Source organism: Marmota flaviventris, chromosome 1 (assembly GCF_047511675.1).
Source record: "Marmota flaviventris isolate mMarFla1 chromosome 1, mMarFla1.hap1, whole genome shotgun sequence".
NCBI classification, from domain to species: Eukaryota; Metazoa; Chordata; class Mammalia; order Rodentia; family Sciuridae; genus Marmota; species Marmota flaviventris.
In genome coordinates, this window is record NC_092498.1 from 219,183,855 (window position 1) to 219,200,660 (window position 16,806).

The 16,806-nt window shown below is 60.2% G+C and overlaps 1 protein-coding gene and 1 long non-coding RNA gene across 3 annotated transcripts; both read right to left on the reverse strand.

The window, feature by feature from the left end:
* Positions 1–3,070: 3,070 nt before the first annotated feature.
* On the reverse strand, positions 3,071–5,047 carry Gadd45b (growth arrest and DNA damage inducible beta). The gene is made up of 4 exons (XM_027952608.2): positions 4,769–5,047; positions 4,575–4,676; positions 3,987–4,209; positions 3,071–3,735 (listed from the first exon to the last, which is right to left on the reverse strand). Exons 1-4 carry the CDS (start codon positions 4,810–4,812, stop codon positions 3,622–3,624), a joined length of 483 nt encoding a protein of 160 aa, XP_027808409.1. The 5' UTR covers positions 4,813–5,047; the 3' UTR covers positions 3,071–3,621.
* A 7,015-nt stretch (positions 5,048–12,062) lies between these two features.
* LOC114105981 (uncharacterized) lies at positions 12,063–16,789 on the reverse strand. Of its 2 annotated transcripts, XR_003585123.2 has the most exons (3): positions 16,562–16,789; positions 13,922–15,267; positions 12,063–12,974 (listed from the first exon to the last, which is right to left on the reverse strand). It is a non-coding gene; the product is annotated as an uncharacterized lncRNA (long non-coding RNA). The 2 variants fall into 2 exon arrangements; XR_011705218.1 differs by having other exon boundaries at positions 12,063–15,267.
* Positions 16,790–16,806: the final 17 nt, after the last annotated feature.

Consider the following 16,806-nt stretch of genomic DNA (forward strand, 5'->3'; position numbering starts at 1 on the left):
TTACCACCCCCCCACACAGAGACACACACACACACAGAGACACACACACACACACAGAGACATACACAGGGACACAGAGAAACACACACACACACACACATGGACACAGAGAGGCACACACACACAGACATGGACACAGACACTCACAGACACACGACACACAGACACAAACACACAGAGACACACTCACGGACACACACACACACACACACACACACACACACATGACAGTTCTAACTTGGCGTCACAAGGCCCTGGTTCGTTCCTCATCCAGCTGCCGCCAGCCGTGGTGCCTCTCTGAGTGCTGTGCTCCTTACACCCTGCAGGTCACTAAGGCCTAACAGGCGACAGGGGCACAGCAGGCCCGCGAGGCCATCCACTGCAAGGTGTCCTCTGGTGTCTCTACCTGGCTCTGTCTCACGCCCCCCGCCTGGCCCAGGGATGTGGGTACAATGTGTGCCTCATGACGTGTCCACAAGGCCACCCCTGCTGCCCTGGAGGAGGGTCAGGGAAACACCAAGAAGCACACAAACGGCTCAGGCACGGCTAGGGAGTCCCCCTGTGCTGATGCATTTGTCCACTACGTGTGATTGTGTGTCCATGCACACGGCCTGGTGTGTGGACATCTCATCTGTAGGATCTGTGCTAAGCGAGGCCGAGTCCCTGACACACCTGCAGCATGAGCTCAGACAGCCGAGTTAGTCACCTGCCCAAGGCCGTGGGTGAAGCTGGAGTTGGAACTCTCTGCCTGGAGTGTGTGGGTGGGCGTGTGGGGGCCACAGCTCCTGGGTGTTGTGGGGGCCGGTGCGCGTTTACCTGCGCAGGATGAGCGGGCATGTGTGCGTGTGTTTCGCTCCTGTTTGCCAAAGAACACGCACAGTCTCCCGGCATCCCATCCTGAGGGCAGGATCCCGGCCAGGGCTAACCTCCAGCCAGAGCCCGGTGGGTGCCCGAGGTCCTGGCCAGCCTGTGGCCCTCCACTCCAGCCTCAGTGTCTTCTAGGAAACGGGACAACATCTTCCTCCTGGGGCCACAGTCAAGTTTAAAGGGGCTTCTGGGGACACCTGGGGAGGAGTTAAGAAACGCACACCATCATTAGTCATTAACTCAAGGAACAGGCCACACATGGGGTTGGCAGGAGGACCATGGGACAGTGTATGGATGACAGTGACTGTAAGGTAGCAATGAGGAGAGAATTCACCCCTAAAGCTGAGCTGTGCTTCTGCTTCTGCATTTGGGGCGGTGGAGACAGCTGGGGGCTTCCGGAGGTCCACCTCGGAGCCTCACCGTCTCTGCAAAGTGGTGGAACAAAACGCCAAAACTTGAAAACAAGACAGATCAGAGCAGTGTGGGGGCCGGATCCCAGGCATGAGGACCGACCAGGAATCCTCACCCTGTCCTGATTTTTATTTTTGAAATTTTGCTTGCCACAGATTTCCCCCTTCATTTGAATTTTTAAAATATTGACTGGAGACGCTCATCTCGCCCCGAAGGCTGCCCTCTCCTGCTCATGCAGGCTTGAGGGTGATTCTGGGAACCCACGGGGTGTGGTGGCAGGTGAACACCAGCATCCATCATCGTGGCCTGGGCTGGTGTTGCTCTGCCTGCTGAGGGGCAGGGATCACAGAAGGAATGAAATATTGAAGCTGGTCAAAGAAGGAGGGTTTCACTTTCTCAATAGTCAAGTGGTAGACTATTGTCCCCATTTTTCAGAGGGGAGACCAAGACACTGAGAGGTTGTCCCTGGTCCCACCACTGGGGCCCAGCTATCCCACATGTCGCTGGGGCCCTGAGGTGGTACTCACATCGGACAGGAGGCCCAGGGTGAGAGGGTCAGAGGTCACAGGGCCCTTGTGCAAGGCCAGGGTCAGGGAGGACCGGGCGGTGGTTCCACGCCACAGGTGGAGCCAGCAGCATCAGCCACCGGGGGCCTGCAGGGAAGCCCGCTGACCCTCCACCCCAGTCCTCCCAGGCCCCCAGGAGCCTCTCAGTCTCCTGCTCCCTCTCCCCAGGTCCCCTTCGCTCACTGGCTGCTTCTGGGGGTCCCCCCAACTCCCCTGTCTCTCGGGTCCCCAGCTCCGCTGCCCCCAGGCTCTGGAAGGCTCACCTCCATTCTCCCCGCCTGCACCTCCGACAGGGACCCCACCCCTGCCCCCCACCCCGCCACTCGGCCGGACTCCGCCGCCCTCCCCCGGCTCCGTCCACCCCTGCGCTCCTCCGCCGGGACTTCCCCCTCCTCCTCGCGGGGCCGCCCCGCCCCGTGACTCCCAGGGACCGCCGGGGCTTTCCTTGGCGCCCACGCCGGGCTGGGGAAAGGTCGCGGCCAGCGGGCGGGCCTCCCCGCTCCGCCCGCGCCCACCCTGCAGACGCGGGGCGCGAGGACCGGCGAGGGCTGCGCGCCCCGGGGCGGGGGAGGCGCCCGGGAGGACCGGCGACGGCTTGCAGTTTCGGCTGGGAGGCAAAGCGCACCCGGTGCCAGGCCCAGCGGGCCAGAGGCCGACTTCCTGGGGTACCTTTTCTCCTGGTTGATTTTACTTTGGGTAAAAAAAAAAAAAAATCCCTTTGGTGCAACTTAAGAGGCCGCCCTGCGAGAAAGACGACCCTGGGGGGTGGCTGGTTGTGGGGACAAGTCGGCAGCTCGGGCCCGCCTCGCTGTGTGGTCCCAGGTGCCCCCGTGACCCCTCCGGACCTTGGGTTGCGGTGGTGGCCGCGCAGGCGGGGGCTGCAGCCAGCTCCCCCCCCCCCCCGCCCCGGGGTGCGTCAGTGCGCCCAGGGCCCGGCCAGGCTCCAGGACGGCCGGTACCAGCGGTGGCACGGCGGCCAGGTTTCGTAATAAACCGGTCTCTTAATTGCTACAGGGTAGAAGGGGGAAAAAAGGCCAAGATTTGCCGGAGTTGGGTGGTGGCGCCTGCTGCAGAGAGAAGAGGCACTGTTCCTGCAAAGCCGGGAGCTCTAATGGGGACTAAGTCACACTTCCTGGTGCGCTGGGGGCGGGAGGGCGCCGCGGCTCGCAGCGCGGGGGGCGGGGCCGTCTTCCTTCGCAGAAGCCGAAAATACACACCAGGACCCAGAGGCTTGAGAAATTTATTACAAGGCCATCAAAGAAGTAAAAATCTGTCTGAGCATCAGTCTCTCAGTGGTTGAGTAACGAGTGCACGTAACACATGGTCTCTGTCGCTCGCAACCTGGGAGCTCAAGGGCACAGCGCGGCATCAGCCCTAGCTCCCGCGAGGGTGTGGGCCCTCAGTCCTGCAAGCCACAGTCTCAAGGAGGGTGGGGGACAATAAGTCTCACCCAACCCTGCAGTGTAGAGTCCAGGTCCTCCACGATGGGGGAGGCAGCAGCTCCCCGCCCAGCTTCTGCTCAGGAGACCTGGTCCAGGGTCCCCTCTCCTGCTCGCCTGGGTCCCCTCTTCTCCTCTCTCGAGGCCGCCTCTGGCGCTGTTCCTGGATAGCCGCCGGGGTGGCCGCACACTCCCCCTTCTGGTCCTCAGTCTCAGTGACTCTGCCCCCGATGGTCTCATGGGTTGGGTTGTTCTGGGGGATTTGTTCTGGGGGGGAGGGTCAAATGTGTTTTATTTTTTTGGCAGCAACTCAACAGGTCCTGATGCTGGGAAGGGCCTCAGCGCTCCTGGAGAGAGATATAGGGGACCCACTGGTTATTGCCCCGGCTCTCTTCGCAGTAACTGGCTACCTCCACCAAGCCGTGGCTCTTCCAGGCATCTGAGTGAGGGTTCTGTGGGAGGAAAAAGGAATGGTTTAGTGGGAGCCCCAGGAAGAGATGGGGAGACTCCCTCTCCTGGGGCCCCTTTGGGGAAAACAGGCCAGCTCAAAATAGCTGCCTGGGTGATGAGGCCAGGGGCAGGGCTGCCCACGGGACATGCCAAGCATGGCTGAGCCCTGAGCTGGTACGGGACTGGTCAGCCCGACTTTGTTGACAAACATGGGCCCAGGTGCCCTGCAGGGCGGGGAAGAGACCCAGCTCACCGTGACCAGGAGGCAGTGCAGGTCCCGGGCTTCAGTGGTGCCCTGCACCTCAGTGGGCTCTCCCAGAAGCTGTGCTAGCCGCTGCATGCCGGACACCCTCATAATGTCAATGTCGTTGTCACAGCAAAAGGACTGGATGAGGGTGAAGTGAATTTGCAGGGCGATGTCATCCTCTTCCTCCTCATCAATAGCCAAGAGACACAGGACCACGCTGTCAGGGTCCCTGAGGGAGTTGAAGAGAGAGAGGGTCAAGTGAGGATCATGGAAAGGCCACCAAGCACGAGGAGTTTGCAAGAGCAAAGAGAAACTACAGGAGGTGGAGACTGGCATCCGCATGCTGACTGGGGAGGGGGGCACGATTCAAAATATGGAGAATAGGACGTTCAAAAGGGGGGCTGCAAGCCATGCACTGTCATGTCAGGACGCTGCAACTCCTATCCCCCAAAAAGCAGAGGAACCCCGAATGCATAGTGTGTGTGGGGGGGGCACTCGCTAAGTCTCAGCGCTGTTCGAGACAGGGGCATAGGGAACCTGCAAAGCAGAGGGGCGCCCCCACTGCACCCAGCCCAGGAAGGGGGTCTGACTCACACATTCATCAGCTTGGCTGACTCGTACACCCCCACCGTCAGGCGGTCCTGGCGCTGCGCGGCCACCAACAGCTCCTCCACCGCGGCGGTCACCGTCTGCATCCTGAAGCCAGGGAGAGGAGAGTCAGCGCCGGGCGGGCCACCTAGCGCCGCCGCACAGTCCACCCCTCAGGCGGCGGGGCCCCAGCTACTTACTTCTGAGCTGCGTTGTCACACGCCACGAGCTCTTCCAGCGTCATGTTGCAGTTATAATCCACAGTGGACGCAACCCCACGACAAATCCCAAGGAGAAATTGCAAAACCGGAGCCAGAGAGCCCAAAACCTTCCCACGGAGCCGGAACTGTCCAAGAACTTCGAGAAGTAAAAGAATTCCTTCAGTAAAAATGGGTGAAGAAAAGACAGCAAAAGTCCTCAGCGAGAAATAATCCACGAGGCTGAAGATCCACGCTCCGTACCTTAGCTTGGCGATTTGAGCCCGCGGCCACCGGCGCCGCTTTTTATAGACTTGTAAGGCAGGGGCGTGGCCTCGACGAGACTATTCTTCCCTTCTATTCGCGGAAAAACAAAGGCCAGAGCAGCAAGCGCTTCGGTTGGCCGCCGCCGTGGAGGGGGCGGAGCGCTGCGCTAGGATGCCCCACGTGGGGGCGAGAGCTGGGAGGAGGGAGCGGGGTGGGAGCCCGCGAGTGCCAGAAAAGAAAAAAAAACAGAAGTTTTCTCCTGATTTCCCGGCAGCAGCGCCGCGGTTCGGGGCGCGCGCGGGATTTCCAGCGCGCGAGGCTGCCTGGACTTTCGCGGGGCGGGGCGCCGGGGGGGGACCTGGAATCCCCTCCTTATCCCCGGAGAGTCCCGGCCTGAGCCTTTCCAAGCTGTGCTGGGGGATCTCATGGGGAAGGCGCTCAGTTTGCACACTGATCCCTCCCAGGAGGTCATTAGGTGGGTCTCTCCGGGCCGTGGGTACCCCACACCCAGGCTGACTTCACTTCTCTGGGGAAAGCGGCACCGACCTCATTGGTTGGCATGTGCATTGTGTAAAATTACGGCATACAATAAGCACCCCGTAAGCTTGGTAGTTCTCAGGAGGCCTCTACAAAAGCGGGGGCTGCAAAGGCACCCTCTGGGTCCCCACCTGTCCCCTAAGAATCAATGCACACCGGCCTCATGGGGCTGGAGGGAGCCTTAAGTGTACACGGCGCTCAATAAGTGTCATCTGGAGGTCGCGATAGCACCTGGAAGTTCCCAAATGCAGGGGCTGCAAAGCCCTGGGCACCCTGGGGAAGAGACCGGGCGCCCCCTCCGCACCCCGGGCAAGTTTCAGGGTGGGGTGACGTGGGAGGCGCAGGTGGCGCGGCCCGGAGGCGCTGTGCTGGCGGGTCCCGCCCCCTGCCGGCCGCCTCTCGGTCCACCCTCTGACCGCGTCTCGCCGCCGGCCTGCGAGGAGAAACTGGGCCCGGGAGAAGGCGTGGGGAGCGCGGTTCTGGTTGGCGCTGCACGCCAGTGACTGGGACTTGGTCGCAGTGATGAGGGTGACTTTCGTTTCCTCGCCCCCAGGTGGCCCTTATCGAGGCGTGGTGTGAAACCGACCCCTTCCCCGTGTCGCAGAGTCTTTATTTAATCAAGGAGCGGGGAAGCCGAGGCTATGCTTCTTATGCAAAACGGGAAGCCGAGGCCTGGAGAGGCTGTCGCAGCCCAGTCGGAGCCACCGTGTGGGCCAGGCACTGCACGAGCTAGGCGGGCAGACCCGCGTGGGACTGTCTCCCACGGCCCCTCGGGGGCTCCCAGTGACTCACATCTGCGTCCCCTCCCCCGCCATCCTCCGGCCTGGCCTCGGCCCGGCGGCTCGGTTCCCTCGGTTCGGCGGCCCGCGGGTCCAGCTGACGCATCGCGCCGCCTCCGCGCCGCCCACCGCGGGGGGTGCGAAAGGTCCCTGGCGCGGCGAGGCGCGACGGCTCCACCTGGTGGCCGCCGAGGTCCCGGCGCCCGCGGAGCCGGAAGGGCGGGGCGGGGTGAGGGAGGTGAGGAGGGTCCCTGCAGTGTGGCCTGAGGCGCCTATTTTCTATTTTGTAGATGCAGTGTTTTATTTTATTTATTTGTTTTTTTAAATAGATAATTTTTTATATTTATTTTTCAGTTTTCGGTGGACACGACATCTTTATTTTGTTTGTATGTGGTGCTGAGATGCGAACCCAGCGCCCCGCGCATGCCAGGCGAGCGCGCTACCGCTGGAGCCACATCCCCAGCCCCTGCAGTGTTTTATTTTATTTTTAAAAATTTTTAATTTTTTGTACCAGGGATTGAACTCAGCAGCATCGACCACCGAGCCCCATCCCAGCCCTATTCTGTATTTTATTTAGAGACAGCGTCTCACTGAGTTGCTTAGCGCCCCCTGTTGCTAGTCTGGCTTTGAACTTGAAATCCTCCTGCCTCGGCCTCGCGAGCCGCTGGGATCACTGGCGGGCGCCACCGCCCTCGGCTGATGCAGTAATTTAAAAAAATCAAATATGCAAACTATTGCCTGGGAATCTTTATCATTACGGTTACTATTATGGTGAAATACACGTAAGAACATTCGCGATTTCAACCGTTTCTAAGTGCAAATTGGCATACCAAAAAATAGGGTCACAATGTTGTGTGACCATCGTCACCAGCTCTACCCACAGCTCTTTTCTAATGAGTGCTGGGGACTGAACCCGGGGCCTTGTGCCTGCTAGGCAAGTGCCCTCCCTCTGAGCGCCACCCGTGCAGGTGGTGCGTTCCCATCATGCCTTGCAGACTCATCGCTCACGCCCTGTCCTCAGTGTCTGGACCCTGAACGGCCTTTCCATCCGCATGGAGCTGCCTATTCCGCCGGTGGAGAGGAGGCCCAGTGCTGTCTTCTGTGACTGGCGTGGGTCATCCGCAGGACACCTGGAAGCTCATCCATGTGGCGCATCGGCCAGGACACCCTTCTGCTCCAGGGTGAATGACAGGGTTCCATCCTTTGGAAGGACCACCTCCTCCCTCCGTGGCACTGGCTGGCTTTGGACTGTTGTGGATGCCTGCTTCTGTGAATAAAGTTTTGTTAGACCCGGGGCCGGTGTGGGGGCAAAGCAAGCAAGGCACTTGTCTTGGGCACAGAAGTTTGGTCCTCACGGTGAATTTTTTCTTTCTTTTTTTTAATATTTGTTTTTTAGTCGTAGGTGGACACAACACCTTTATTTTATTTATTTTTATGTGGTGCTGAGGCTCGAACCCGGGTCCCGCCCGTGCTAGGCGAGTGCTCTACCGCCCAGCCCAGCCCTGAGTGTTCTCCCCGAGTGGGTGCTGAGGAGTGAACCTGGGACCTCACCCAGCACCAGCCCTACCCTGAGCCACCCCCAGCCCTGATGGTGACTTTTGAAAATTCTGCATCACAGTATGATCCTGGGGTTGAGTTGTCACCACCCGCCAGATGTTTCACCATAGTCTCTGCCCTGAAATGCCTCTGGGAGCCCGATGAGAGGCCACCCTGTCTTCTCTGGGACCCGAAGCCCACCGTCCGCCTGAAAGGGAGTCTTGCAATTGGAATCTCTTGCTGCTAAAATGGAGCAGCTCAGCCCCTTTTAAAACCCGATGGTGTGTGGGCGACAGGAGTGATGGGACCTCCCCCGTGGCCCCTGCAGCCCTTCCCCTGCGGCAGCGCTGGTGTGATCCTCGGGGCTTGCACAGCGGGAGGAGGCTGGTTCCGGGCACTCTGAACACGCCAGAGCCCCGGCAGGGCTGGGGAGAGGGAGGTTCTGTCAGGGGCTGGACAGGGATCGGGCTGTGGGCACCATAGGTCGGGGCGGCCAGCAAGGCCAGCTGCCTAGGACGCTCAGGGCTTGGCTGGCGCAGGCTGGATATGGCATGGGGTGCGGGAGCCGCTGGGACAGAGGCCAGGCCTGGGGAAGGCTGTTGTGGCTGCTGTGGGCGCTCCTGAGAAGGGTCAGGGACATTCCCCTTTGAGGCCCTGCTCCACCCTCCATGTCAGGCTGCTCAAGGGCAAGGGCCTCGGGGGGAGTCCGGTGGGATGAACAGAGCTCAGAAGGGGGCCTGGGCCAGGTGGGGCTCAGGGGCAGCGTTCTGGGCTTCATCCCCAGTCCAGGAGAGAAACAGAGGAAGAGGAAATAAAGGCAGAAGCCGGCTGGGGTTGGCTCAGGTGGAGCGCTCGCCCAGCACGTGAGAGGAGCTGGGTTCCATCCTCAGCACCCCAAAAAAGTTAACTAACTAAACAAAGGTGTTGCGTCCAACTACAAATAAAAAATATATTTAAAAAAGAGGGCTGGGCTGGGGCTCAGGGGAAGAGCTGAGCACGTGTGGGCCCTGGGTTCGATTCTCAGCACCGCATCTAAACAAATAAAGTCCATTGACAACTAAAGAAATATTAAAAAGAAAGAAAGAAAGAAGCCGGGCCCCATGGCCCATGCCTGCCACCCCAGCTCCCGGACAGGCTGAGGCAGGAGGATCTCAAGTTCATGTCCAGCCTCAGCAACTTGGCCAAGACCCTGTCTCCCCCATCCTTGCTGGGGGCTGTCCACGTGAGGCGCCACCTGACCTCAGACACTGGTGGGAGCTTCTGGGCGCTGACCAGCAGGGCAGGAAGGGGGTCGGCAGACAGGTCCAGCACTCCAGGAGCTGGCAGTGCGGGGCCGCTCGTGACCCATGCATTATTGGAGCCAGAGCTGGGATGAAGTGGCCCCAGCAGCCCCCCGACTGGACAGGGGCCAGGACACCAGGGGTCCTGCTACGACTGGATTCAGAGACCCCCTTCTTTGAAGCCTCCAGCCTGTGCCCAGGCCACCTTGGTCCCCTCCAACCTGATCATGTGCACTTCTAGATGGCAGGTGCCGCGGCCACCCTGGCCACCCTGGCCACCTCCTTAGGACCCCTCCCCGCAGAGCTCGGCTGCTCTTCTCTGGTGCTCTAGTGGGTCCTGATGCTTCCCTGCCCCTTCCTGCTGTGGATCGTGGATCTCCTCTGAATTTGCAAGTCAAAGAACTTAGGAACCCTTGTGTCTCCAATGTGGTACTCATGGGGGGGCATGGGGCTACTTCAGAGGGGGTCAGGGTGGCCCCTCTGGGAAGGTGACATTGAGCTAGACCTGGTGGCTGGGGAAATCCAGGCTTGAGAGGCTCTGAGGGAGGAACACTCTCGGCAGTGGGCACAGCTGCACAAAGGCCCTGGGGCAGGAGAGATGGGGATTGTGTTGGAGACCCACTGAGGAGCCCCTGTGTGGAGCAGAGGGAGGAGGGAGGGAGGAGAAGGGGGGCCAGCCTTGGGGGCTGCAGGGGAGGTCTGGGTGGGCCTCCGGGTGTGGCCAGGAAGCCACTGGCAAGACTGAAGTAGGGAAGGGTGGGCTATGACATCATGTTTTCTTGTACAAATGAACAAGACGAGATTCCTGTCCCCAAGGAGAAGTTTCCGGGTGGGGGTGACTCATCCTGTGAAGGTCCAGACGTTTGTAAGGCAGGAAGGGCTGGGAGGAGGTGGGAGCGGCATGCCAGGTGGTGGGGTGGCTGGCAGGGCCTGGGCGCTAGAAGGCTGAGGCTCCCTTACAGGGCAGAGTGGGGAGACTCGGGGCTGGAGGTTGGGCCAGTGCCCACTAGGGGATTGCCTGGGGAGAGGCTGTGCTTGAGATCATTCGCGCTGCAAGACATCTGTAGGACACTCTCCTACCTCCGCCTACTATGGGCTGTGTGTCCTTGAGTTGGTGACTTAACCTCTCTGTACTCCTTCTTTTCATGGGAAAGTCAGGTTGTGGGAAGGATTACTCAAAATGGTGTTTTGAGAATGTCTTTGGCATAAGTGTTCCTTCTGCCTTCCCCTCTGTGGCTACCTGAAGTCACCCATCCCTCCCTGGACACCCTTAAGCTAACCCCCACCCCCTGGTTCTCCCTGCCACAGCCTCTTCCAAAAGCTAAGTTGTGCCTAGGTCCCTCCTCCATGCACCCTCCAGAAGTGAAGCACAATGCAAACCTTCGGATGCGTCCTCCGTGTCCTGGCCTGTGTCCTCTCACCCCACCCCGTGGCCTTCCCCTGGCCACTGCAGCGGGTTGCCCTGGCCGGCGCTCACACCTGGCCCTCGCACCCGCCTCCTCTGTGGTCCTCTGGGGCTGGGCGGTGACGCGGGCCTCGTGCTGCTGAGCGGCTGGGCTTCTCTCCCTCTGGTTTTTCTTCTCAGCACTGAAACCACCAGAGTGACCGCTGAGCCCCTGTGGGCAGGCAGCCCCGCCCAGCCCCCCTCTGCTCCGTGCCCTGTGCCTGGGGCCCGAGGCTGAGTCCCGACACACTCCAGTCCCAGCGGGCATTAGAGGGTCCCTTGGAGACCTAGAGGAGGGAGAGGCAGGAGCCTCCCAGAGACACACCAGGGGACAGCGTCGGAGAGGGACCCAGCCACCCATCAGCGAGGAGAGCAGGACAATGTCACAGCTGGTCAGAGTCCAGAGGGCGCTGCGTTGTAGGCTGTCAGGATGCCAGCATGGACTCCAGTCTGCAGAGGCACAGTCCTCCGGGCTGCCCACCCCCCTCGGTTCTGGGGATTGAACCCAGGGGCCCTCGGCCCCTGGCCACACCCCAGCCCTATTCTGTATTTTATTTAGAGACAGGGTCTCACTGAGCTGCTTAGCGCTTCACTTTTGCTGAGGCTGACTTTGAACTCAAGATCCTCCTGCCTCAGCCCCCTGAGCCACTGGGACGGCAGGCGTGGGCCACGGGGCCCGGCTTCTCTTTTTATTTTGAGACAAGGTCTTGGCTAAGTTGCTGAGGCTGGACATGAACTCGAGATCCTCCTGCCTCAGCCTGTCCGGGAGCTGGGATGACAGGCATGTGCCACTGTGCCCGGCTTCTTTCTTTCTTTCTCTTTTGAATATTTCTTTAGTTGTCAATGGACTTTGTTTAGATGCGGTGCTGAGAATCGAACCCAGGGCCCACACATGCTCGGCAAGCGCTCTGCCCCTGAGCCCCAGCCCAGCCCTCTTTTTTAAATATATTTTTTATTTGTAGTTGGACGCAACACCTTTGTTTAGTTAACTTTTTTGGGGTGCTGAGGACGGAACCCAGCTCCTCTCACGTGCTGGGCGAGCGCTCCACCTGAGCCAACCCCAGCCGGCTTCTGCCTTATTTCCTCTTCCTCTGTTTCTCTCCTGGACTGGGGATGAAGCCCAGAACCCTGGAAGCACTGCACCCCTCAGCTACATCCCCAGCCACTTTTATTTTGGGACAGGGTCTCCCCAGATTGCTGAGGCGGGCCTCCTACGTGTCGTCCTCCTGCCCCAGCCTCCTGAGCGTCTGGAATGACCCGAGTGGCTGCCATGCTCAGCTGACAGTTTGGATTTCTGTGCATGTATAGAGTTTGACCGACTGCCTGGTCGGAGGGTCTCTCTCTGCAGACAGGGTTCAGGGCTTCCCTGGACCCTCCATTCAGCGCAGCTGACCAAGTTCACAGACCCCACGACCACTCCTCAGATCCTCTCAGCACCAGAAAAATGGTCCATCTACGTTCACGGTTTTATTGTGGCTACAGGATACAAATTCCAATTGACCAAGGAAGGCCAGGCCCCAAGCCAAGTCCGGGGGGGTCCCAGGAGTCCTCCCAAGCAGGGAAGCCCGGCCCGGCCTCCACACGGCCTGCCTGGCCTCCACACGGCCTGCCTGGCTGAGCTCTTGCCTGGAGGCTGGTCCCCAGAGAGCCTGGCCCAAACCCTCGTTCCTCCTATTGTCAAATGGGACTGTCCCAGGCCACAGACTCCAGGCAAACGGAGACATACCCATCAGGAGGGACATTCCTGGGGCCTAGAGGTCACCTCCCAGCAGCTGGGGACAAAGGCCAGCCTTGGGGAGGCTGGGTGGGAACCTCCTGTATGGTCTTTGGTATTTTGCAAAGTCCACACTTGTAAAATCCCTCGGAGACGATGAAGCAGGCAGGACTCCAGGACCGGGGACGCTCCTGTGGCCAGCAGGGTCCAGCGAGCCTCCCTGAGTCGGTGGAGGTGCCTTTTGTGTGTTGACACAGCTGGGCCACGGGTGCCCAGAAGCTGGGCCCAACGTTGTTCCAGATGTGTCTGCGAGGGGTTCAGGTGACGCGGTAACTGGGGAGGGCCTCCCTTGAGTGGTGGGCCTGGTCCAACCAGGTAAAGGCCAGAATGGAAGGAAGGGCTGGTTCTCCTGGAGCCAGAGAGCCCTCCTGCCCCTGGCACTGGAGAGGGGACATCCGCTCTGCCCTGCCCTCAGACTCCGTGGGTCTGAGCCGGGTTCATCCTCTGAAACACAGCGGGAGTCCAGTCTGCTGAGGTATCAGGAGGGAGGCGCTTCAACCTGACCACAGTGTTCAGAGGTGGCCCCGGGGTGATCAGGGTTGGACAAGGTCACTGAGGTGATTGGTGTGGAGCCCCCATCGGATCCTGGTGGCTTTATAAAAAGAGAAAGGGGAGCCAGGTGTAGTGGCCACACCTGTCACCCCAGCAATTCTGGGGGCTGAGGCAGGAGGGTCAAGTTCAAGGGCAGCCTGGGCAACTGCACCCAAAAAGGGCTGGCGGTGGAGCTCAGCGGTGGCTGTTATCCAGCACGCATGAGTCCCCGTGTTCACACCCAGTCCTCACACACGTGCATTTACATGCGTGCCCCCCTACATGCACCTCCACACACGCACACATGTGAATGCACTCAGACACACGTGACACTCCTGTGCACACGCCCTCTCCCCGCCGTGTCCTGGAGGACCTGACTCCACACGCTGCCCCCTGCCGTGGCTTGTTTTTATCTCTGTCCCTAGCAGGGACAGAGCCCAGGCGGGCCGACCCTGAGCCACATCCCGGCACTTTCTATTTTTTTGTTTTGAGACGGGGTCTCACGGAGCCACGATCCTCCTGCCGTCCAGTCTCTGGGGCTGCCCGTGGCCCCGCTGGTGGCCTGGTCTCACGGGGAACTCTGGGTGGTTTTGGTTGGTCTCCCTGCGATGACAAACGGCGAGGGCTTCCCCAGACCCTTTCCTCAGGTGGCGAGGCCCCCGAGGGCTGCAGCTCAGCCCAGCGCCCGGCCAGGAGCCACGTCCCATGGCGGTGTGGACAGTGGGGGCAGCCCTGAGCCACCAGGCCCCGCGAAGCTGCTCCTCCTGCTGACCATGTGCCGGTGACATAAGAGTGCGCTGCCTCGACCAGTCGGGTCGGCCCCCTTACCCAGGGCCTGAGCCTCAGCTGGGACCCGCCCTACCCACGCTCTCATTTTCCTACACACCCGCTACGACACAGGGGAGCGTGTGAATGAGGCACAGAGACCAGCAACAGTGATAAACAGGACAGTTTACTCTAAGTACAAATGGGTTTTCTCCTCTCAAAATTTTATTGCACTGAACTCACCCCTTCCTGTTGACCCTGTTGACCAGGACCACCGCGTGTGTGCGTGTGTACTGGGGGCTGCTTGTTATGCAGCACCAGCTGATGGATACACGGATGCGGCAGCACGCGTGTTTCCTCTTTAATGTCCTCCCCGTGGCTGTCCTGGCTGTTTAGGGCTCTCCCCTCTTCTGCTCGAAGTCCTGCTCCCGTCGCACACTCCCAAGGTGGTCGCTGCCTTTCTTCTTCACGCGAACCGCCTCCGGCTTGCCACACGCTTGGCTACTGATCATGTGTGTCCCGCTCTTCCGCCTCTCTGACCCCACACAGGGGGCACTTCCCTCCAGGCTCACCAGCCCAGCATCAGCCACCTCTGATTGCACCTGGGATTATAGGTCCAAACCCAGGTTCCTGCATTCTGACACTTAGGCTCCGGAATCTGGACCCCCCAAATGCAGACCCCTAGAATTCAGGTTCCATCAGCCATGCGACCAGCACGCTAGCTTCATAATAGAGGTTCAAAACACAGAAATAAACTAGTGAGTTCAAATTCAAGAGACATGACTCTCTTACCTTATTTGCCCAGCTCAGAGACGGCTCCTCCCACTCCTGCCTCCAGCCACCTGATGCGGTAGCGAGGTTTACACAAGAGGCCAGCGAGAGGGGGAACATGCCAGGGAGTGAGCTTTTATTGGGAACAAAAAAATTCAGGGGAAAATTCCATCCAAGGAAGGTCGAGGGGGGCAGCATTCCAAGGTCAGGGTCAGTGATTGGTCTTCAGGTCAGTGGTCAGGCACACTCCCACCTGGACAAGCCCTCGCACCTGGGGCAGGGTGGGGAAGGCTCTGACACAGTGTGTCTAAGCGCCTCTCACCCAGCCAGGGAGGTAACTCAAATCACATGCAAGAACGGCTTTCCACAGTTCCAGGCTCCAAAATCAGGGTCCCCAAGACCCAGACTCCAGATTCTGGAACCCCAAGACCTAGGACTTCCGCGTGAAAGCCTGGGTCTACACCAGATCCAGGATCCACTCCTCCAAGATCCAGATGCCGGAATTCAGGCCTCCCAGAGCTCTGGGCTCCAGAATTCAGATCCCGGAAGGCGATCCGGGCCGGGAACCAGCAGCAGCCGTTGGCCTGGGATTTTGAAAATCTGGCGCCAAAACTCAGCCCTGCGTGGAGCAGAGGCACTGGGACGGGCGTCTCCCAGGGCCCGCACCTGCCAGTGTGGGCACCCGCCTTGGGGACGGCTGTGCTGCCCTGGCCGGTGCTGGAGCTGCACCACCTGCCCAACACCAAGGCCAGAGCCCTCGGTGGTGCCTCCTGGGACTTGGAGTCCGCCTGGGCACAGCCGGCTTCCAAGGCCTGGCCCTGTGGGGAGGGGACAAGGGGTCACTCAGACCATTGGACAGGGGCACCAAGCGCAGCCTACCAGTGTCCCCGGAAGGCTGGGTGGGCGGGGTCCGGTTCCCAATGTGTCATCTGCAGGGTCCCTGACCTCGCTCTGACACACCACACCAGGGACAGCTGCACTGTGACAGACATTTTGCTTGTCATGGCAGGAGGGAGGTGGCTCTGCCATCAAACAGGTGGAGCCCGCTCACACCCCACTGTGGGCAGGTCCCCTTCACCCATCCCCTGCCAGCAGCGCACAGCTGGAGAAAGCCCACTGTGGAGACTGACCTCCCAAGTCGCATCTGCAGAGGCCACGTCTGTGCACTAAGCTCCTGCCTTGGGTCCCTGAGATCCGGCCACACCACCAAACTGCACGTCCAATCAGCCAGTTTCCCCCAAACCAGGAGCTTCAAAGCAACCCACCCACAGGGTCCCAGTCTACCTGAACAGGCTGAGCAAGCCCCTGCTCGGACCCCGCAAGGGAGTCATTCTGCACCCACCAGGGCCTCCTTTCTGCAGACAGAGGCCCTGGACTCTACTCACAGGCCCCTCTCTATTCAGATGGCTGCTGGCAGAAGCCAATGACATCAGACCACTCGATTCTGTGATGTCCTGCTCTTTGCCCTCCTTGCTGGGCCCTTCTATCTATGGCACTCTGTGACCTGTGGCTTTTCACCTCCGGCCTCTTCCCCTGAGCATGTTTGTGGGGTTCTTTCACCACCTCAATTTTCAGGAGTCCAATGAGGTAGTAAGGCTAGACGGGTGGGGAACCCGGCACGAGTCAGCAGCCCAATGTCCCACAGTTGCTGAGGTGGGTTTGGTGGCTGGATGTGGCTCCCTTGTTCCTTTGAGTCGCCACATAAGAACTGTACACATTGGTGGGCTGCGACGTGGTAGTCGGATGCATGCACACCCCACATCCGATCAAGTCGGGATGCAGAGCGTTTCATCTTTCCCCCTGGTACCCGGGATGGAACCCCAGGCTCTCCACCACCCTGCCACACCCCCAGCCCTTTTTATTCGGAGACAGAGTCTGGCCGAGCTGCCCAGCCGGCCCGGAAGGCCCCCTCCTGCCTCCCCGGGTGCCGGGGGCGCCGCTGCCTGACCTCCTGACCCTCCGCGTTGGGAGTCCCGGCCCCTCTCTCCAAGTCCTCCATAGAATGCACCATATAAACGGTGCAACTGCCCCTGTTTTCGTGCTTGCCATTCACCCTCCCTCTGCCCCTCCGCCACCCCGCCCCTGGCCTTCCGTGACCCCTCTCCCCAGTACCGGCTGGGCCTCGGCACCGGCCAGGAGCGCTCCGCCACTGGCCCAGCTATTTTAGCTTCCGCACGTGAGAACATGCAGTCTTTCTCGGCCTTCCTCGCGCACCTCCATGAACTGCTCCAGTCCACCTGTTTTGCGGGCAGTGGCTCTTTAAGGAAGGCCTCGAGCGGTCTTTCCAGCGAAAACCCCGGAGGGAGCAGGCGGGAGACTCCACGCGCGGCCCTGGGTTCCCGGCGCCCGGAGACTTC

Bases quoted from the DNA above. Each gene is read 5' to 3' on its own strand.
- Gadd45b (XM_027952608.2), bottom strand. From the start codon at position 4,812: ATGACGCTGGAAGAGCTCGTGGCGTGTGACAACGCAGCTCAGAA. The intron at 4,677-4,768 runs GTAAGTAGCTGG...CCCTGGCTTCAG, and splicing joins TGTGACAACGCAGCTCAGAA to GATGCAGACGGTGACCGCCG. The intron at 3,736-3,986 runs GTGAGCTGGGTC...TTCCTCCCACAG, and splicing joins TGCACTGCCTCCTGGTCACG to AACCCTCACTCAGATGCCTG.